This window comes from Nerophis ophidion, linkage group LG18 (assembly GCF_033978795.1).
Source record: "Nerophis ophidion isolate RoL-2023_Sa linkage group LG18, RoL_Noph_v1.0, whole genome shotgun sequence".
Lineage (NCBI taxonomy): Eukaryota > Metazoa > Chordata > Actinopteri > Syngnathiformes > Syngnathidae > Nerophis > Nerophis ophidion.
The window spans coordinates 14,499,297-14,521,614 of record NC_084628.1 but is presented as its reverse complement, the minus strand read 5'-3'; the positions used below and the strand labels follow the sequence as shown (position 1 = coordinate 14,521,614).

The window sequence follows — 22,318 nt, the reverse complement described above, 5'->3', positions numbered from 1 at the left end:
CTGCTCAGCTGCACTTTACTGATGATACACATAATATAATTGTTGTCAATAACTTTCTACCATCGTCAAGCCCATACACAAATATAATAATGAACAAGAAAGTGAACTTAAGTTCTTAACAAGACAATACATTTTCTGTCATCGCATAAACGTCTACCTCTCTCGTTATCGTAGACAAAAGGGAAGTTGGAAGGCGTGTCCAACGCATATAAAAAGACAGGTGTCAAAGTAATTATTGCAGTAGGAGGGACGAGACAATAATTCCACAGTGCTCAATATCGGGGTAGAGCGGAATGTACGTTAGCCTCTTGGGTTTTTTCCTGACCTAACATGTGTGTGTGTGTGTATGTATGTGTGTATATATATATATATATACACTATATATATATATATATATATATATATATATATATATATATATATATATAAACACACATATATATATATATATATATATATATAAACACACATATATATATATACACACATACACACACACATATATATATATATATATATATATATAAACACACATATATATATATACACACATACACACACACATATATATATATATATATATATAAACACACATATATATATACACACATACACACACACATATACATATATATATATATATATATATATATATATATATATATATGTTTATATCTCCGAGGTTGCTGTGGTTTATCCGTTAAACAGTGCTCAATACCTGAGTAGAGTGGAATATTCCTTAGGTCAGGAAAACATACAGAGCGTATTTTATCCCTAAAGGTCTGTTTTACAAGTTTCCTGCTCTTCAGGGGAAATTATAAAGGTTTATAAAAGTTTATAAACTCCCCTAAAGAGCAGGGAAACCTGTGAAATAGACATATAGGGATGAAATAGCCTGTTTTTCTCTCCCTAAGGAATATATATATATATATATATATATATATATATATATATATATATATATATATATATATATATATATATATATATATATATATTCCTTAGGGAGAGAAAAAACAGCCTATACATATATATATATATATATATATATATATATATATATATATATATGTGCGGTAGAAAATGGATGGATGGGTATATAGATGTGATATAACCAAGTACTGCCTACTTTCTCTAATGCTAGCTCGGCACTGTAAAAAATAATCTGTTTTGTCTACTGGTCTCCTGTATCAAAATCAATGTTGTCATGAATTACTGACCTATTTAAGGTAGTAATTTCTAAAATTTAATTCTGCTACATATTTTTTTTTTACAAATATTTCATATTTTGCATTTTCCCATTTTAAAAAATGTTTTTTCATTTTTGACAAAAAGGCTTCAACACATGATAAAACATAATACAAATAACATAATAGACGGATCTGAAGTTGTTAAAAGTATCAAATGTTGAAAGTAAATAAAATAGAAATGTATTGCTGACTTTATGAACAGGTCCCATTTAGATCCTAAGTGAAAGTGTGCATTGTCATCTTAATCTTGCACAAGGGTTAATGGTCATCATAAATTATCATTTATATCAGCTATTTAATGTAGAGTTCATATTTCAGTGTATTTGCTGACTTTATTACTTTTTTAAACACACAAAATGTCTTTGTTCAGAAAAATACTGTGTATTTATGTTCATTGTTGTAGACTTCACCAATCCTGGTAGAATTTCCTAGTTGGGAGGCAAAACACGTCTTCTAATGAGGCCTAGGATGATTAGAACGATGGTGGGCGCTCCAATGGCGGTGATGGTGGTGGCGTACTGTGACACACAATATACAATCTTTTTTGCTATGAATAAATACAAATAGATAAGTGCATGTTGGACAAACCTTAATAATAGTGCTATATTCCTTCTGGAAGACTTGCAGATGCAACTTAAAAAGAGCCAGGCTGCAGGGCAGGTAGGAGTCAGAATTTTCAGAATCTCGACATCTTTTGCCAAAAAACAAAAAAAAGAAAAGAAAGAAATTAAGTGTTAAAAAAACTTGTCTTTGTTTATGCTTGCAAAACAAACCTTTTGTACAAAACACTTTGTAGTGAAGTCTTGTCTGAGAAGTAGAACTCCAAAAGGCCCAGTTCAGAGAGCAGAGGCAATGGCAGCTTGTAATCTTCTTCAACGAGGAGCCCAAGGTTGTACCATCCCTTATGTGACAATGTATATACCAATTATTGCCATGAAAATACACGTTTAAAAAAAACAAAAACAAAATAACACAACTGACCTGTGGTTCATTCTTTAGTGCTGCCCGTTTGTACATCTCTGCTGCAGAATCCAGTCGTTTCTTTCCGTCAACCCGGCCCTCGTACCACAGGTCACCCATCCGGATCAAAGCTGAGAAAAATGCGTAAAATAACAAAATGTGATGCTTACAAAGTATTAATCAGTGCTTTTGACCTGTAAAATGGATTATTGTAACGTTCTATTGACAGGCAGCACTGAAATATTTCTAAAGAGCCTACAAAATGACACTTGGTTGATAAGGCTGCTGCTCGAAAACCGACTAGATTTTTTTTAACGTTAAACTGAGCTGCTCCAAAGTCTCGTCCAATAATTTAGTATATCAACGAGACAAACGTAACTCAGGATCCTCACTTGATTCAACATGCTGCTGCTCGAGTACCAACTTGAAGAAGAAATATAAATACTCTTCCATATGTACTTTAAACTGAGCTATTGCATCATGGTCCAGCTCAGCAGTCATGTAATATAACTGAGCCAAACAGCTCAAGGTCTCTAAAGACTGCCTGACTTGTTTAAAATGCTGCTGCTGGAATACTGACAAGAACATGGAGAAATACATGTTGGTTTCCTGTGATTTTGTTAAACTGAGATACTACATACAGTAGCTCAACTCCGCAGCTTTTGTGACCTCTCGGTTGTCTTATTGAAACTCTCTATGACAGGCTTCACTCACAAAATTCTAAAGAACCTACAAAATCATGCGTGGTTCAAAATGCGGCAGCTGAAACAACGTCACTCATGCTCCTCGTTCAGAATGCTTCTGCTCAAGTACTGACTTAAAGAAAAAATAATGATTGTTTTTTTTATTACATTAACTTAGCTGCTATACAATGGCCCACTTCAACAGCCACAATGTAATATGACCAAGACAAACAACTAAGGTCTCTAAAAATGCTGCTGCTGGAATACTGACAAGAACTAAGAGAAAAAAAATTGTTGGTTTCCTGTGACTTATTTTAACCAAGCTACTACATGTACAATACATAAACCCAACTCAGCAGCCATCATAAAATATACCAACAATGCAATGAAGGTCTCTTAAAAGCCTCAAATAGGTTGCTGCTTGAGTATATGTGTATATATATATATATATATATATATATATATATATATATATATATATATATATATATATATATGAGAAGAGATCTTATTTTTTCTGTTAGGCAGTTTTTCAAGCCTCACCATACAGGCACGTCTCTCAGAAGTCATCACCTAAGATAACAAGCCGAATAAGATTTTAAACACTGGGTCCAAAATGCTGCTGTTCGAGTAGTAACAAGAACTTGGAGATAGATGCAAGCTCACTTGTTTCACTGTACTGTATATATATATCTATATATATATATATCTATATATATATATATATAGATATATATATATATAGATATATATATAGGGTGTAGTCCGCCTCCCGCCTGATTGTAGCTGAGATAGGCACCAGCGTGCCCCGCGACCCCAAAGGGAATATGCGGTAGAAAAAAAAAAATTATATATATATAGATAAACTTTTGACCTGGTCCAAAAAGCTGCTGCTCGAGTATTACTGGTTAGACATGGCCTTGCATAAGAATCTGAGGACTCTTGTGTGTACCGTAAGGCTTGTGTTCTGGGTTCTGGATGGTTAGGTTGTAAAATATTTGCATGCAATTCAATGCAAAGGCAGGATCCAGAAAATCCCCCTATGAACAAACAAAGCATGGCGTCAGTATAGACACACCCTTTAAAATAAATCTACCGTCGCTCTTACTCACCTTGTTTTGATCACACAGATAAGCCACGTTGAACTGTGCTGCTGCGTATCCCAGCTCTGCAGCCGTCATGTAATACACCAACGAGCCAAACCTGGGAAGCAAAGACCCACAGAATAATTGGCACAGAATAAAAAAGCACATTTTGGACTTTCTGCTTACATGTCACTCTTCAGGAAGCAGTCCAGAGCTCGCCTCAACAAGCGACCCAGGTGTCCATTTTGCTCCGCTGCCCACTTTGCCCATCTGCGGTGAGTTAAAAAGACACCTCAGAATGCCTTTGTCAAACAAATGAGCGTTCATTATGCGTAAAAGATAAGGAGCCAACAAGACAGCATCTGACGGACGCCGAGTGACGTGACCGGGAATCCCTGTGGACCAGATGTTGGCAACCTCAGCCGCACCCCTGATGTGTCCTCGCTCTGCTGCCTTAAGATAGTACTTGAAGGCCATGTACTGCGAGCCAGGACACACAAATCACACCTATTCATTGACTACAGAATGCATATAACTGGTAAGATGCCCTACCTGGTCAGCGGCTTGTTGTGGGTAAAGACCGAGTGAGTACACAACACCGAGGTTCAAAGCCGCATCTGGGCTCCCGAGAAGGTCAGCCTTCTCCCAGAGCTGCACAGCCTTGTTGTAGTCTCCCTCAGACTGTTCGTAGTACCATGCCAGGGCACTAATGGCAGGGACGAAACCCTAAAAGGACAAATAAGGGAAGGGACATACAAGTCCAGTGTGACCCTGGAGCAGACTATTTTTATAGATAACTTTCTCCGACGCTACCATCTTTCTTTGTCTCATTTTGTCCACCAAATTTTTTATGCTGTACCTGAATGCAAAAAGGTGAACTTTGTTGATATTATTGACTTTGTTGATGTTATTGACTTGTTGGAGTGCTAATCAGGCATAATTAGTCACTGCAAGCTAATCGATACTAAAATGCTATTGAGGCTAGACATATGCACATATTGCATCATTATGCCACGTTTTGTATTTAACTTATATTTGTATGTTTCATGACACATTATCTGAATGTAATATTGGCTGCATTTCTGATAGTTGTTTGTATGCCATATAGTTCCAGACCACAGCAAACGTTAACCAGCCTGCAAAGATCGCAATAAATCCATTAAAAGAAGACAGCCTGCCATTTCCTAAAACTTGGACAAACACATCTATACCTTTGTCTCTTCTAAGCCAGTAATTTCCAGGAGTTATCTATTGTTTTCCAATGTTGTAAAAAATCCATCCATCCATTTTCTACCGCTTGTCCCTTTTGGGGCTGCTGGAGCCTATCTCAGCTGCATTCGGGCGGAGGTCAGGGTACACCCTGGACAATTTGCCAGTAAATGTGTAGAATAAATATTAAAATTTCAAAATTTCCGTCAAAGATTGATGTCACCCTGCTACACAGTCATTTAGATAGTTGGCTAATGAATCTAATGTAGACACACATCATGTGTTGCCTCTTGTTGACACTTATATTAGGTTTTTAATTGGCAGATAGATTTTTTTTTTCTGTATTTTTGGTCCAATGTGGCTGTTAAACATTTTGGGTTGCCGACCCCTGCTCTGTAGCCCCACAACCCACCACCACATGTAGATTGCAATCTTGTGCAAATATTGTGTTTTTTTTGCAGATACCAAACCTTGTCCATTGCTTTCTTCAAAAACATGATTGCTTTTGGAATGTCTTTTTTGATACCGTGCCCCTGCCAAGAGACAGCATGTTGCATCAGTGAAAACAAAAGTAGTACACAAGTTACAGATGTCCGGGGGTGAATCTGACCAGCAGGAGTGTGATTCCAAAATCGTACATGGATGCCGGGTCCTCCAACAGCACCGCCCCCCTCTCGTAGTGCCTCACGGCCGCCTGGATGTTGGGAGATACTCCCTGCTGACCCCAGAACAGCATGCGGGCGACGGCTTGCTAGGAAAAAATAAAGTACACTCTGAACAAATTTGCTATTCCTGGGACGTCCCAAGCCAGGCTTCAGTTCAGTCTGCTTTTTATTTGTCTTTATTAACGAGGTACCTCTGCATCAGGTTCACCTCTGTGTGCCTGATGTTTCAGCCACTGGAAGATGTGGTGGTTTTCATTGGTTTGAAGCTGTAGCACCTCTTCATTGTGCAAGTAAATCTCCTCAACAAACACCTGAAGGAGGACATACGAGGAAGAAATGGATGAGCAAACCTATCCTAATTTGTTTTGTTTTTTTTTACTTTTTTTGTGTGTTCTTTGGCATACAGTATTTGAGTACATTGTGGGTTTCCAAAGTTTGCGGTGCACAGCCGTTTTAATATTGGTCTTTAGCACACTCTAAAATTACAATTAAAACAACAGCAAATTACCAAAAGGAGCTGGAATTTGAGATAAAAGTTTCAGTATTACGAGAAAAATACAAAACAAAAGTGAAAAGTTTTGAGAAAAAAGTACTATTTTTACAAGAATAAAGGTTGCAACATGTGTAGAATATTTTTTTTAATTAAAAATTAAATAGTAAAGCAACAATATGTTTTAAAGCTGGAAGACTTATGAAAAACAAACCAAGCATAAAGTTAAAAATTAGTTTGGATCATTTAACAAGAATAACGTTCTAATACGTTGTAGCAAATGAGAAAAAAGTCATATTTTTACAAAAATAAAGTTGTAATACTGTGTGTGTGTGGGGGGGGGGGACAATTTGGAAGAAAAAATATGTTTGTAAGTCAAAATTATCCATCCATCCATCCATTTTCTACCGCTAATTCCCTTTCGGGGTCGCGGGGGGCGCTGGCGCCTATCTCAGCTACAATCCGGCAGAAGGCGGGGTACACCCTGGACAAGTCAAAATTATGAGAAACAAAAAAGAATAAAGTGAAAATTTAAATGAAGAGTTTGGAAGAAGCTATGGTATAATAATAAGTTGCAATTATTGGAATAAACTAATAATATTAAGATAAATAAGTTATGGAGATTTTAGATATTTGTAAAATTAAAATTTAAAAAAATTAAACTGGGGGAAAAATAAAGTGTATAACAAGTACTGTACTGTAAAAAGAAAAGTTTTTAAAAAAATGTAAAATATGTCTTTTATTTTTCGGAATTCTCTGTGGAAAACCGAAAACCCTGTTTTAAATGTACTGATTACCACAAAAAGCCAAAAAGTAACCCTAACTTGAAAACATTTTTTTTTTTTTACAAAAAAAGGAACTAATTTTAAAAAAAAAGTCAAATTTTTTGGATTTACAATTACAAGCTGCTTGTTTCGTTTCTTTTTGCACTTACATGACATCATTTAAAAGTGTCATGATGTCAAGACGAGGGGTTTTCCGCAGCTTACTGCGAGGATTGTTTTCCCAGGAAGCAAACGGACTACTCTGGAAATGGCGTGCAGGTAAAAACATGATTTAATCATAAATCTCAAATGTGAAGAAAAAAAAGTTGCACAAAGCGAAAGCACCACTTTCAAATCACCACCAGGAAACAAAACTAACACTTAGACAGAACTATGGACATGAAACAAAAGTCGCCAACTGTGGCATGAATAAACAAAAACTTACTTAGCATGGCATGAAAAGAGCAATAACAAGAATACCAGCATGAACAGAGCATGAAAAGGACAAGGTCGCCAGGGGGACTACAGTTGTGATCAAAATTATTCAACCCCCACACAATTTTGGTGTTTTAGCAAGTTGGACATTTATTCCGTATTTTGTTTATAGTCATATCAAATAAAGATGCATTAAATAGATAAATGCAACTTGAATTACAACACTATATTTTGTAACATACCAAAGTGTCATTTCTCTTAATATCTCATTGACCAAATTATTCAACTCCTTGAAGATCATAACTCTTAAGAACATAATTTGAATAAGGTCTTTTCAATCAGGTGTTAAAAACACCAGTAGATGTGATTAGAACCATAACGAGCAACAATTAAACTGTTTAAAAAAACTGTGACGCTCAGCTTCTTGTAGATGGTCAATGGTGTATTTGCAACATGGTGAAGTCAAGGGAGTAGTCAAAGAAGTGAAGAGAGGAGGTAATTTCTCTTCATAAGAAATGATATGGATATAATAAAATAGCAAAGACATTGCACATTCCAAGAGACACAGTTGGGAGCATAATTCGCAAGTTTAAAGCTAAAGGCACAGTGAAAACACTACCTGGGCGTGGTAGAAAGAGGATGCTGTGTGCAACTGCTGTCCGGCATTTAAATGGGTTGTACTTGTATAGCGCTTTTCTACCTTCAAGGTACTCAAAGCGCTTTGACACTACTTCCACATTTACCCATTCACACACACATTCACACACTGATGGAGGGAGCTGCCATGCAAGGCGCCAACCAGCACCCATCAGGAGCAAGGGTGAAGTGTCTTGCTCAGGACACAACGGATGTGACGAGGTTGGTACTAGGTGGGATTTGAACCAGGGACCCTCGGGTTGTGCACGGCCACTCTGCCACTGCGCCACGCCGTCCCTAAGCGTACAGTGGTGAGAAACCCCCAGGTAACAGCTGAGGAACTACAACAGGACATTGCAGAGGGGGGAACGCAGGTTTTGTCCCAGACAATAAGGCGCGCACTACGAGATGAAGGCCTCCATGCCAGAACTCCCAGGCGCACCCCACTTCTGACTACCAGGCACAAGAAAATAGACTCCAGTATGCCAAAAATCTTCTGGACAAAACCCAAAGGTTTTGGGAAACTGTTCTATGGAGTGATGAGACAAAAGTGGAACTCTTTGGGCCTATGAATCAACGTTATGTCTGGAGGACAAAAAATTAAGCTTACAAAGAGAAAAACACCTTGCCTACAGTTAAGCATGGTTGGGGGTCAATCATGCTCTGGGGCTGTTTCTCTGCTTCAGGTACCAGGAATCTCCAGCGCGTTCAAGGCATTATGAATTCTATTTCCTACCAGGATATATTAGCTGCAAATGTCATGAAGTCAGTGACGAAGCTGAGGCTTGGGAGACGTTGGACCTTCAAACAGAACAACGATCCCAAGCATACCTCCAAATCAACATCAGAGTGGTTGCAGAAGAAGGGCTGGAAGACTCTGGAGTGGCCTTCACAGTGGTCAGACCTAAATCCTATAGAAAACCTGTGGTGGGACTTGAAGAAGGCAGTTGCAGCACGCAAGCCCAATAATATGAATGAACTGGAGGCCTTTGCCCAAGAGGAATGGGCTAAAATACCTGTAGATCGTTGCAAGAAGCTTGTGTCCGGTTATGTATCACGTTTGAAGGATGTAAATACTGCCAAAAGGTGTTCTACTAAGTACTAAAGAGGCATGTAACTAGGGGGTTAAATAATTTTGTCAATGAGATATTAAGAAAAATGTCCTTTTTTGGTATTTTGTAAAATACAGTGTTACACATCTTTATTTGATATGACTATAAACAAAATACGGAATAAATGTCTAACTTGCTAAAACACCAAAATTGTGTGGGGGTTGAATAATTTTGATCACAACTGTAACTGACAAAGACAGACTTAAATAATAGTCTCTGATTAGAGCAGGTGCGTGATCAAAACACATTAGACACGTGAAACTATCCGTCGTCATGGAAACTAAAACAAACAAGGGAGCGCAAACAGGAACTAATGGAGTACAAAAAATAACATATAATCCAGATCACAGAACATGACACATAAAGAGGAAAGTTTGATCCGTGTAGTGGAAAATCATTTAAAATTTGTACTAATCAAAGGTTTAAAAGGGTCTCGTTTATTCATCACCTGCTCTGGCGAGGGATTTAGCCGATCTAAAGTGGTCTGTTGGGCGATGTTTGCGTAGTAAGCATAGGCCACATCTGGGTCAGCGAGGACTCCGTGTTGGCCGTGGTGGTGCAGGTGGCCCAGATGCAGGAGAGCAAATCGATCGTCTTTCTGTGCAGCCAACATGGCCAACAGCCACGCCTGCACGACACATAATAACATCGTCAAAAGAAAAAAAAACAATTGTATTGATTTGTTGTTTAAAGCACACACCTTTCTAGAATCTATTTCCACCCCCAGGCCTGCGCTGTAGACGACCGCCGACATGTGCAGAGCCCGGGTGTCACCTAAGCAGCCGGCTTGCAGCAGCAGAGGTAATATTTTGCCGAGCACTTTCATGTTGCTCGCTCTGTTTAGTTTGTGACGAGCTAGAGAGTACAGCGCTCTGCCCACCACTTGCAGGCTGAGCCCTCTTCCTCCTGCAATTAGTTCATTCAACACTTCAACAAAAAAACTTCAGGAGCTTTTGTGAATAAAAAACAAAACAAGGAAATATAGAAATGCTGGAACTTGGTGGTGTTAAAATATGAGGCCGGTTTAAAAACAGTAGCATGTCTCAGTCACATAAAAGGATCTTTGGATACCATTTTTGTAAAAGATACTTAAAACAGCACAGCGGAAAATTCTGATTACAGTTTTTGTATATGATTCCTAAAAACAGCAGAGATGTTCTGTCTTATAGAGGATTTTTGACTACCGTTTTTGTACTAGAAATTTATAAAAAGCAGGGGCCCCTTGTCACTGAAGGTTTTTACTACCATTTTTGGTAGCCTGACCTATGTCGTAGGTTTTTTTGCTAAATTAATAATAAAATATTTTTAAATAACACATGCTTTTACATCATTTTACAAGGTACAAAACTGCAAGTAAGTTACATATTTTATTTTATTGAATACGATCAAAATCAAGAGTAAGATTACTAATTCAGTGTTAATATTGGAGTGGTACTCTAGTGGAAAAGTTGGGTCCATAGGTCATACAGGTTAAGAACCCCTGCTACAACGACCCTGCAGATGGAAACGGCTGTTATTTCATGTCTGGGACTTCATGTTAAAAAAAAAACATGCTTAGAAGGTTGTAAAAAGTTTTTCACGCCCTAACTATGAAAATATTGGATCAATAAATTAAAATTCCTGCTTCACGGAAATTCACTTATTGAGGGTCTGGAACCACTTGACATCAATGAACGAGGGACGACTGTATATTATTAAATATATATTGTGAAGATATTTTATACATATGTTAGTATATAATCTGCGATGAAGTGGCGACTTGTCCAGGGTGTACACCGCCTTCCGCCCGATTGTAGCTGAGATAGGCACCAGCGCCCCCCCGCGACCCCAAAGGGAATAAGCAATAGAAAATGGATAGATGGATAGTATGATGTAGAATTGTTTTGACATTTTTAAATTTTATTATTGTATGCTATAATCATCAAAATTATTAAGACTTGGAGAAAAACATTGTTTTAATATTTTAATGTGTTTAATGTATTTATAGAATTTTAGTTTAGTGGGCCTGCGATGAGGTGGCTACTTGTCCAGGGTGTACGCCGCCTTCCGTGCGAATGCCGCTGACATATGCTGTAGCACGCCCCGCGACCCCGAACGGGACAAGCGGTAGAAAATGGATGGTAGAATGGAAGTTCAGTGTGCATTCGAGGACTGCAATAACTGTGGGCTTTCATAACTGCCAATGAGGATTGTGAATTAAATGTTCATGGATGACGTATAATACTAAAAAATAAGACATACACTGTATATGGTAATACATATAAGGCATAAATAATAATGTACAGTAACATAGAATTACACATACACAAAGTTCCTAAACACAACTACTTACTGTGAAAGCAACTTGTTCATCCATGATGATCTGCTATACAGTACAGTACCTCAAATGTACTCATTGTGTTCATTTGGCCATGTTGTGCTCAAAAATACTTACTTTAGTACAAAATTCCAAAAAATGCATATTTTTGACTATTAATAGGTCTTAGTCAAACATATATTTTGATAAACATGTACAAAGTCATTTTTCAAATGAAAAAAAAAATAGTTGTTAATTCTATATATTAAGGAAATAATTCAATCATATTTTGTTGTTTTTTAAAAAGAGAGCTGTAATAAATGTAGTTGTTTTTTTAAGATTGCTGCAGTAATAGATAATGTCTCATACCATGTTTGAGAGCCAAATATTTGGCAACTCTAGCACCAAAACGATGACCTGCAGCCTCCCACAGCTCACACTTCTTCAATGAGTCCTTGCGCGTCCCGTTACTGAAAACCTCAATGCCTGGAAGGGAAAACCAAAATACAATTAGAAAAAAAGGAGAAAGAAAGTATTTTAGAAGGATTCAGCAACACAGATGTCTACTACCAAACTTGTAGCCTTGCTGAGCCAGAAGAGAGTAGAAATCGATGCTTTGCCTTATATTATGAGACACCTCTTTGCAGGTTTGCAGCCATCCGGTGAGGTTCACCTCCTTAATGACGTCTGGAATAACAACTTCTGACTGTGGATGTGAGGATTGATTACGAAAAAGCCAGCACGGGTAATAAATGAACAGTAGAGGGCAGTGTCTTACCGGTCTTTGAGTGGATGCTCTGTTTCGGTAGTAAACCAATGGTCCAAAATAACATTCCACACCTTTTATGTTTCGCCCACCTCCGATCACAAAGTAGCCATCAGTGTCGATCAGCGTGATGTCATGGCTCAACCTACGCAGACGGAAATATCAGCTGTAGCTCGGTTTATTATGAGTAGTATGTGTTCCACCTGTTCTTTGTTGACTCCACTGCTCTAGACTCCTCGCCAAAGCGCACCATGGTGACAGTCACCTGAGATCACATGACTTTCACATCTCTTTCCATCTTTTACGCACCGTTCAAAAGTGTCACTCGACGCACTCACTGTTTTGCCTTGCAGCTTTACACTGAGCTGACACCACTCCCTCAAAGGCACCTTAAAATGAGAGAGGATGGCGGTGGACGCGTACGAAATGCCGTGGAGTTGAATGTGCAGATGGCCTATAAGCACAAAGTTGATGGGCAGTGAAGACATGATGCTGATTTTATACTTTGTATCACAACTACAGTACAAAATCGTGCCCCTGGATTTAACGCCCAAACATTGCAAGTAACTGACCAACAATGGGGCCGAATAAAGTTGCGAGTCTCAGCAATTTGATTAAAAAAAGTGAGAAACACTGTTAAATTCAAGAAAGAATAAGTAAGAAGGTGGCATCTGCATGACTATATCCCCTCCACATTCCTCTAATGGCGCCTACCCATTCTTTATATCTTAGAAATGACTAATAGGCTGTGTTAAATATGCACTGCGGCCTGCATCTAAAATCTCTGATACAAGCGACACGATACAAGCAGTATCGACAGCCAGGTAAATCTAAATGTCCTTCAATTACACACAATGTTGTTCTTTTCTTGTATTTTAGTGAAGTCATTTACTAAAGGTAAACATTGTAGAGCTCATAGCTACAAATTAACTAAGCACACAAGCCTAAAACCCAATATTTGTCAATATGGACAAACAGTTATAGCTCGGTATTGCTTGCGGTTACCAAGTCTCGAAGGCAGAAGCATATTAGAAAATATCCAGTAACAAACGTGTCCGCATCATTCAACTTTCGGCGTCATGAGCTTAATATAATTAGTTATTGTGGCCAGTAGGTGTCACCCAAAAACAGTTAGCACTTCAACCTAAATAAAGACAACATACACACTTACATTCAAGACATCCATCCATCCATCCATCATCTTCCGCTTATCCGAGGTCGGGTCGCGGGGGCAACAGCCTAAGCAGGGAAACCCAGACTTCCCTCTCCCCAGCCACTTCGTCCAGCTCTTCCCGGGGGATCCCGAGGCGTTCCCAGGCCAGCCGGGAGACATAGTCTTCCCAACGTGTCCTGGGTCTTCCCCGTGGCCTCCTACCGGTTGGACGTGCCCTAAACACCTCCCTAGGGAGGCGTTCGGGTGGCATCCTGACCAGATGCCCGAACCACCTCATCTGGCTCCTCTCGATGTGAAGGAGCAGCGGCTTTACTTTGAGTTCCTCCCGGATGGCAGAGCTTCTCACCCTATCTCTAAGGGAGAGCCCCGCCACACGGCGGAGGAAACTCATTTCGGCCGCTTGTACCCGTGATCTTATCCTTTCGGTCATGACCCAAAGCTCATGACCATAGGTGAGGATGGGAACGTAGATCGACCGGTAAATTGAGAGCTTTGCCTTCCGGCTCAGCTCCTTCTTCACCACAACGGATCGGTACAACGTCCGCATTACTGAAGATGCCGCACCGATCCGCCTGTCGATCTCACGATCCACTCTTCCCCCACTCGTGAACAAGACTCCTAGGTACTTGAACTCCTCCACTTGGGGCAGGGTCTCCTCCCCAACCCGGAGATGGCACTCCACCCTTTTCCGGGCGAGAACCATGGACTCGGACTTGGAGGTGCTGATTCTCATTCCGGTCGCTTCACACTCGGCTGCGAACCGATCCAGCGAGAGCTGAAGATCCCGGTCAGATGAAGCCATCAGGACCACATCATCTGCAAAAAGCAGAGACCTAATCCTGCGGTTACCAAACCGGAACCCCTCAACGCCTTGACTGCGCTTAGAAATTCTGTCCATAAAAGTTATGAACAGAATCGGTGACAAAGGACAGCCTTGGCGGAGTCCAACCCTCACTGGAAATGTGTTCGACTTACTGCCGGCGATGCGGACCACGCTCTGGCACTGATCGTACAGGGAACGGACCGCCACAATAAGACAGTCCGATACCCCATACTCTCTGAGCACTCCCCACAGGACTTCCCGAGGGACACGGTCGAATGCCTTCTCCAAGTCCACAAAGCACATGTAGACTGGTTGGGCAAACTCCCATGCACCCTCAAGAACCCTGCCGAGAGTATAGAGCTGGTCCACAGTTCCACGACCAGGACGAAAACCACACTGTTCCTCCTGAATCCGAGGTTCGACTATCCGACGTAGCCTCCTCTCCAGTACACCTGAATAAACCTTACCGGGAAGGCTGAGGAGTGTGATCCCACGATAGTTGGAACACACCCTCCGGTCCCCCTTCTTAAAGAGAGGGACCACCACCCCGGTCTGCCAATCCAGAGGTACCGCCCCCGATGTCCACGCGATGCTGCAAAGTCTTGTCAACCAAGACAGCCCCACAGCATCCAGAGCCTTAAGGAACTCCGGGCGGATCTCGTCCACCCCTGGGGCCTTGCCACCGAGGAGCTTTTTAACTACCTCAGCGACCTCAGCCCCAGAAAAAGGAGAGTCCACCACAGATTCCCCAGGCACTGCTTCCTTATAGGAAGACGTGTTGGTGGGATTGAGGAGGTCTTCGAAGTATTCCTTCCACCTATCCACAACATCCGCAGTCGAGGTCAGCAGAACACCATCCGCACCATACACGGTGTTGATAGTGCACTGCTTCCCCTTCCTGAGGCGGCGGACGGTGGTCCAGAATCGCTTCGAAGCCGTCCGGAAGTCGTTTTCCATGGCTTCCCCGAACTCTTCCCATGTCCGAGTTTTTGCCTCCACGACCGCTGAAGCTGCACACCGCTTGGCCTGTCGGTACCCGTCCACTGCCTCCGGAGTCCTATGAGCCAAAAGGACCCGATAGGACTCCTTCTTCAGCTTGACGGCATCCCTCACCGCTGGTGTCCACCAAGGGGTTTTGGGATTGCCGCCCCGACAGGCACCAACTACCTTGCGGCCACAGCTCCGATCTGCCGCCTCGACAATAGAGGTGCGGAACATGGTCCACTCGGACTCAATGTCCAGCACCTCCCTTCGTGACATGTTCAAAGTTCTTCCGGAGGTGGGAATTGAAACTTTGTCTGACAGGAGACTCTGCCAGACGTTCCCAGCAGACCCTCACAATGCGTTTGGGCCTCCCAGGTCTGTCCGGCATCCTCCCCCACCATCGCAGCCAACTCACCACCAGGTGGTGATCGGTAGAAAGCTCCGCCCCTCTCTTCACCCGAGTGTCCAAAACATGAGGCCGCAAATCCGATGACACAACTACAAAGTCGATCATGGAACTGCGGCCTACGGTGTCCTGGTGCCAAGTGCACATATGGACACCCTTATGTTTGAACATGGTGTTTGTTATGGACAAACTGTGACGAGCACAAAAGTCCAATAACAAAACACCACTCGGGTTCAGATCCGGGCGGCCATTCTTCCCAATCACGCCTCTCCAGGTTTCACTGTCGTTGCCAACGTGAGCGTTGAAGTCTCCCAGTAGGATAAGGGAATCACCCGGGGGAGCACTTTCCAGCACTCCCTCGAGTGTTCCCAAAAAGGGTGGGTACTCTGAACTGCTGTTTGGTGCGTAAGCACAAACAACAGTCAGGACCCGTCCCCCCACCCGAAGGCGGAGGGAGGCTACCCTTCCGTCCACCGGGTTGAACTCCAACGTACAGGCTTTGAGCCGGGGGAAAACAAGAATTGCCACCCCAGCCCGTCGCCTCTCACTGCCGGCAACGCCAGAGTGGAAGAGGGTCCAATCCCTCTCGAGAGAAGTGGTTCCAGAGCCCTTGCTGTGCGTCGAAGTGAGTCCGACTATATCCAGCCGGAATTTCTCGACTTCGCGCACTAGCTCAGGCTCTTTCCCCCCCAGTGACGTGACGTTCCACGTCCCAAGAGCTAGCTTCTGTAGCCGAGGATCGGACCGCCAAGTGCCCTGCCTTCGGCTGTCGCCCAGCTCACAATGCACCCGACCTCTATGGCCCCTGCTATGGGTGGTGAGCCCATTGGAGGGGTGACCCACGTTGCCTCTTTGGGCTGTGCCCGGCCGGGCCCCATGGGAACAGGCCCGGCCACCAGGCGCTCGCCATCGTGCCCCACCTCCGGGCCTGGCTCCAGAGGGGGGCCCTGGTGACCCACGTCCGGGCGAGGGAAATCTGGGTCCATGATTTTTCTTCTTCATAAAGGTCTTCGAGCTGCTCTTTGTCTGATCCCTCACCTAGAACCTGTTTGCCTTGGGAGACCCTACCAGGGGGCTTTATGCCCCCGGACAACATAGCTCCTAGGATCATTGGGACACGCAAACTCCTCTACCACGATAAGGTTGCAGCTCAGAGAGGACAGTTAACAATAAATAGGTTAGTATTGTTCTGTTTCAGTAATTTCACTTGATCAAGCATTTTCCAAAATTCCACATTACAAAATAATGAAAGTATGCATTGTGATTCGTGCTCACGTCACAAGAGAATAATATCAGTGATATCAGCCTATACTCATGTCTCCAAAACCGTTATCGTATTGGAAGTGAAAAAGTTGTATCTGGACACCCCTAGAATGGACTTACTTAGGGGGAAAAATTTGCTTAGGTTCCCATCTGACCATTTAAAACGGTTTAACAACAAAAACCAAGGCACCGCTGTATCTCACCAACGTGATTACATTTCCCACATTTAAGCAGCCATGTTATTTTACCATAGAAAGTAAAGTTGCATGTACTTTAGAATAGCCAGTGTACAGCTTGTATAGCGGTTTGGATGTACAAGTGAGTAAACTATCGAGTTTTCTATTATAATCGTGTCTTGCCAACATGGAGGTGGTAGCGTCACACTCTAATGCTGCAGCTACTTGAGTTAAAATGTAAATTCCAACATGTACTGTGACATTGCTAAGAAATACTTTTTGTCTACTCACTTGGGAAACTGCTGTGGTGATGTCATGTTAAGCGTACTAAGGCGGTTCTTACACTAAATATTCACACTTTTGTTGGCAGCTATTTAGGCAAAAGTATAGCATTGTGTATTATCGGGGGATAATACAACTATATAGTAACAAGCTGTACCCTGGCTACTCTAAAGTAATGCCAGCAAACTCTAACCTGATTTAGTGAGCAGCAGCGTAGGTGTGGCGTAGTCGTTGAGGGAGTCAATGTGGTGGAGAAGCCCGCATGCGCTGTCCTGGCAGCCCCTCACCACAAACACCCACATGGAGAACACGCACCTGTATTTGAGAATTATGTTTGTCTACCTGATGCCCTTTTTCCCGGCCTTTTCTCGCTTACCACGGGGAAGAGAAGGAGCGGACGCGCAGGTACTCCAGGACGTCGCTGCCGTACGGACGGAGAGTCTTCGTGATGCCAAATACTTCCCCAGTGGAGGCAAATATGGAGGACAGGAAATGGACCGTTTCTGGATGTGATAAAGACACTTAAGTTCTGCAAAGTCTTACTAGCAATTTATAGAATTACCATCGTTTTCTGATACTGTAGAACAGTGGTTCCTAACCTTGTTGGAGGTACTGAACCCCACCAGATTCATATGCACATTCACCGAACCCTTCTTTAGTGAAAAATAAAAAGTTTTATTTATTTATTTATTTATTTTTCAGATTCAAGACAAAGTTATGTGTTGTTTTTTTCCTAGTGCACAAAATGAACCATGCACGAAAGTCATCTTGTTCAAAGAACAAAACCAACACAGGGCATTAACTCACAACAAATTACACTTTTGCAAATCAGAGGGAAAATTAGAGGGAATATTGTTTGGGGGTATCCATAATACTTAGACTTCCTTTTTTTAAATTTTAACTTTACAGTACAGATACGCCGATAGGGAGAAGTTTTTAGTTACACAATTGATGATTGATTGATTGAATGAAACTTTTATTAGTAGATTGCACAGTACAGTACATATTCCGTACAATTGACAACTAAATGGTAGCGCTCGAATAAGTTTTTCAACTTGTTTAATTGAATCGGGGTCCACGTTAATCAATTCATGAGTCTGGTGTTTTGAGTGCTGCGGCGGAGCCTCTGCCGAACCCCAGAGGCCGACTCACCGAACCCCTATGGTTCGATTGAACCCAGGTTAAGAACCACTGCTGTAGAAGGTACTTGGCCTTTTTTTGAGGTAAGGCGCTTATTAGACAGAGGGTTTTTATTCTTTATGTGTGGAGCCTACCAGCTGACTTTGGGAAACTGCAATCTAGTTCCTATTGCAGGTCAACTATGGAGGGTCAAATGGGACAGAATTAAATACATATTTTCATTTTCAAATGATTACTTAAATGTGTCATTAATCAATTTAAATTAGGTAATAAATGGTATTAAGTAAGTTCTTCATTATAAAATTAAAAAATAACAATTAAATGTGTTATTGAATATGTAATAAATTATGTAAATCCATCCATTTACTACCGTTTGTCCCTTTTGAGGTCGCGGGGGGTCACTGGAGACTGTCTCAGCTGCATCTAGGCGGAAGGCGGTGTACACCCTGGACAAGTCGCCACCTCATTGCAGGGCCAACACAGATAGACAAACAACATTCACACTCACATCCACACACTAGGGCTAATTTAGTGTTGCCGATCAACCTATCCCCAGGTGCATGTTTTTGGAGGCGGGAGGAAGCCGGAGTACCCGGAGGGAACCCACGCATTCACAGGGAGAACATGCAAACTCCACACAGAAAGATCCCGAGCCCGGGATTGAACCCAGGACTACTCAGGACCTTCGTATTGTGAGGCAGATGCACTAACCCCTCTCCACCGTGCTGCCAAATTAAGTAAATATAAAAGTATATTTATATATTAAACTATTTAATCAATTATTTCACAATTCAATTATGTAATTATTTATTTCATGAACCTGTGTTTCAAATCATAAGGCGGGTCCTAACATGATTGGTTACATTTCCACTTATCCGTGGAACTTCGACCAGACAAGTGGGGGAGCACTGGTCGCTGACTTAATCTGACAGTGCAGAAATAACTCTGACAACTTCAATAAATTAAATCAACTGCTGCATGCTCTGGGTGAGCACTTGATGCTTCCACATACATGACAAGGTTTAAAATATTAAATATCTACTACCAACTCCCGAAAAAGTACGAGTATAGCTGCAATGTTTTGAATGACTTCCAATGTTCCAGGCTTCAGCCCAAAGCAGTCGTTGGACTAATTTCTGTGACTTTGGAGTTTGACGATAAAGTAAATTCATTAAGCGCTGACACACAGGTTGATGACATACAGTAGAGAAGAATTCATATGGCCCCATCCTTGGTGGATCTGGCATTAGAGAAGGGTGTGGGTGATCATTTTGCAATGTAGTCTGCTGAAAATGATAGAAAGCGACAATCTACATAGCAACTGACGTGGTTCAAGTTGGATTTCCCATAAAAACACATTTTGAGATATTCAACACTCTACTGCCATCTGGCGGCTAACGAGGATATAGCACCCCCTCAATTTGTCACGTTTCCTGGGTCAGGTAAACCGTAAGGAATGGGGCCATGTGGCCTACTATAATTAACACAATGATTAAATAAGTAATGAAATAATGATATCATGAAATCAATAACTAAATATTGAAATAATTCCATGGATCCATTTTCTACCGCTTCAGGGTCGCAGGGGAGGCTGGAGCCTCTCTCAGCTGCATTCGGGGGGAAGACGGTATACACCCTGGACAAGTCGCCACCTCACCGCAGGGCCAACAAAGATAGACAGACAACATTCACACTCACATTCACACACTAGGGCCAATTTAGTGTTGCTAATCAACGTACCCCCAGGTGCATGTCTTTGGAGGTGGGAGGAAGCCGGAGTACCCAAAGGGAACCCACGCAGTCACAGGGAGAACATGCAAACTCCACACAAAAAGATCCTGAGCCTGGGATTTAATCCAGGACCTTCGTATTGTGAGGCACATGCACTAACCCCTGTTCCACTGTACTGCCTATTGAAATAATTGTTTGAATAATTAAATTTATTTTTACATTTCATCAATTATCAACCCAATAACATATTCATGCATGTAATTCCATTTATAATCAACGACCCGTTAAAGTAATTATTTAAGATTTATTTCATTTTGTTCCATCTGGTTCTCCATAGTTGACTTCCAACTGGGTCTACATTCAAAACCCATCCATCCATTAGACAGACAACATTCACACTCACATTCACACACTAGGGTCAATTTAGTGTTGCCGATCAACCTATCCCCAGGTGCATGTCTTTGGAAGTGGGAGGAAGCCACGCAGTCACGGGGAGGACATGCAAACTCCACACAGAAAGATCCCGAGCCCAGGATTGAACCCTGACTACTCAGGACCTTTGTATTGTGAGACAGACGCACTAACCCCTCTGCCACCGTGAAGCCCACATTCAATACCATTTTTTTGTATAATATATATATATATATATATATATATATATATATATATATATATATATATATATATATATACATATATACATATATATATATATATATATATATACATATATACATATATATATATATATATATATATATATATATATATATATATATATATATATATATATATATATATATATATATATATCCTTTTCTTTAGGTAACACAAGATTGCAAAGCCGCCTACCTTCCTCCCGCGGGCACTGTGTCTTGGTAATGTCCCGGCTGAATCGCAGCATGAGCGAACCCCAAGAAAAGCAGACTTGATGCTGCTTAACAGGCCGACTGTACGGAGGCCGAGGCTGCAATGTGGCCACATCCTGAGCCGCGACCGCCGATTCGCCAATTCTCTCGTACCTGACTGATGCTCGAAGGATGCAGCTCAACGCCCAATGAGAACCTGCAACTATTCCGTCCGGTTGATAAACCAACCAATCAGGCAGGGTCAGCCGGAGGGTCCTTTTCTTCGGCTTTCCGGGGACGCACTCCCATTGCCTCAGCAGGGACGTGGATATGTCGCCCACGTCAAAGGTGACCACACAGTCTAGTTGCACGGTGGCAGGTGCGTCGCAGGAATAAAAAACTTCAAGACGGGGGTGGTCCGGAAGAGGCTCCTCGGGAGGATTCAGGAGTCTCACTGAGTCTAACGCAAAGGCCACCTACAGAATAGCAAATGAATATTATTAGCATGGCCGCAACTGGATTGCTCAGATTGTCTTAGAAGACGTTCCATCAGTTCTTGCTCTCACACTTAGATAGGACAGCTATAGTTTGAGAGGATGGTGCTGCTCCAAAGTAGTATTATAACATAAAAATGTGTCATTGCGATCCAACAAGAGGATGGAAAATTCGGATCCAACCCCATCCTCTCAGACTGAAATGGTGAAGCCTGCTGGTTTAAGACAATCTGAACGGTCCAGTTCTGCCGTCCACTCACAGATTGCCAAGAACTCATACCTGCACACTGAGCCAAAAATTGTAGATGCATTTGTACTGCAAATCCATGCTCCACGCGGCGTCGGCCGAGCCATTCAACAAGTGTCACACCTGCAGAAAACACACGCCGTCAGACCCGGACCTCTTCCTGCTCCACCTCCACTGATGTGGCCAAAGTCAATATTGAATAGCAAATGCATACTCCAGTTGTGGCTCCACCCAAAGACCGACTGCCAGGGGTGCAGTTTAGAGAATTAGCTGACATGAAATCATGTTGTGTATTCACTTTATAGTACAAATCTATGGCCAATAAAATATTAGAAATCATTAATTGCATTTCCTTGTAAATAGGCTTGCAAAGTGTCGCTCACTTGTTACAACCCCTTC

The 22,318-nt window shown here is 41.8% G+C and overlaps 1 protein-coding gene across 2 annotated transcripts; it reads right to left on the bottom strand.

Moving 5' to 3' along the window:
- Positions 1-1,044: 1,044 nt before the first annotated feature.
- si:dkey-24p1.6 (protein sel-1 homolog 3) lies at positions 1,045-22,090 on the bottom strand. 2 transcript variants are annotated; one of them, XM_061877312.1, is made up of 23 exons: positions 21,953-22,090; positions 21,183-21,654; positions 17,836-17,962; positions 17,653-17,774; positions 12,690-12,805; positions 12,555-12,616; positions 12,364-12,496; positions 12,156-12,291; positions 11,955-12,071; positions 9,990-10,195; positions 9,738-9,917; positions 6,044-6,163; positions 5,798-5,938; positions 5,658-5,720; positions 4,531-4,704; positions 4,331-4,458; positions 4,165-4,248; positions 4,006-4,096; positions 3,846-3,933; positions 2,232-2,341; positions 2,024-2,151; positions 1,839-1,941; positions 1,045-1,789 (listed from the first exon to the last, which is right to left on the bottom strand). In XM_061877312.1, exons 1-23 carry the CDS (start codon positions 21,998-22,000, stop codon positions 1,679-1,681), a joined length of 3,060 nt encoding a protein of 1,019 aa, XP_061733296.1. In that variant the 5' UTR covers positions 22,001-22,090; the 3' UTR covers positions 1,045-1,678. The 2 variants fall into 2 exon arrangements, with proteins under 2 accessions (XP_061733296.1, XP_061733297.1); XM_061877313.1 differs by having other exon boundaries at positions 1,046-1,768.
- Positions 22,091-22,318: the final 228 nt, after the last annotated feature.

What these genes read in the sequence shown, in the direction of transcription:
- si:dkey-24p1.6 (XM_061877312.1), bottom strand. Translation starts at nt 22,000, where the DNA reads ATGGATTTGCAGTACAAATGCATCTACAATTTTTGGCTCAGTGTGCAG. An exon ending in TGCTTCCTGAAGAGTGACAT is followed by an intron (nt 4,097 to 4,164) that starts GTAAGCAGAAAG and finishes TTTGCTTCCCAG; the next exon opens with GTTTGGCTCGTTGGTGTATT. An exon ending in CACTAAAGAATGAACCACAG is followed by an intron (nt 2,152 to 2,231) that starts GTCAGTTGTGTT and finishes TTGTCACATAAG; the next exon opens with GGATGGTACAACCTTGGGCT.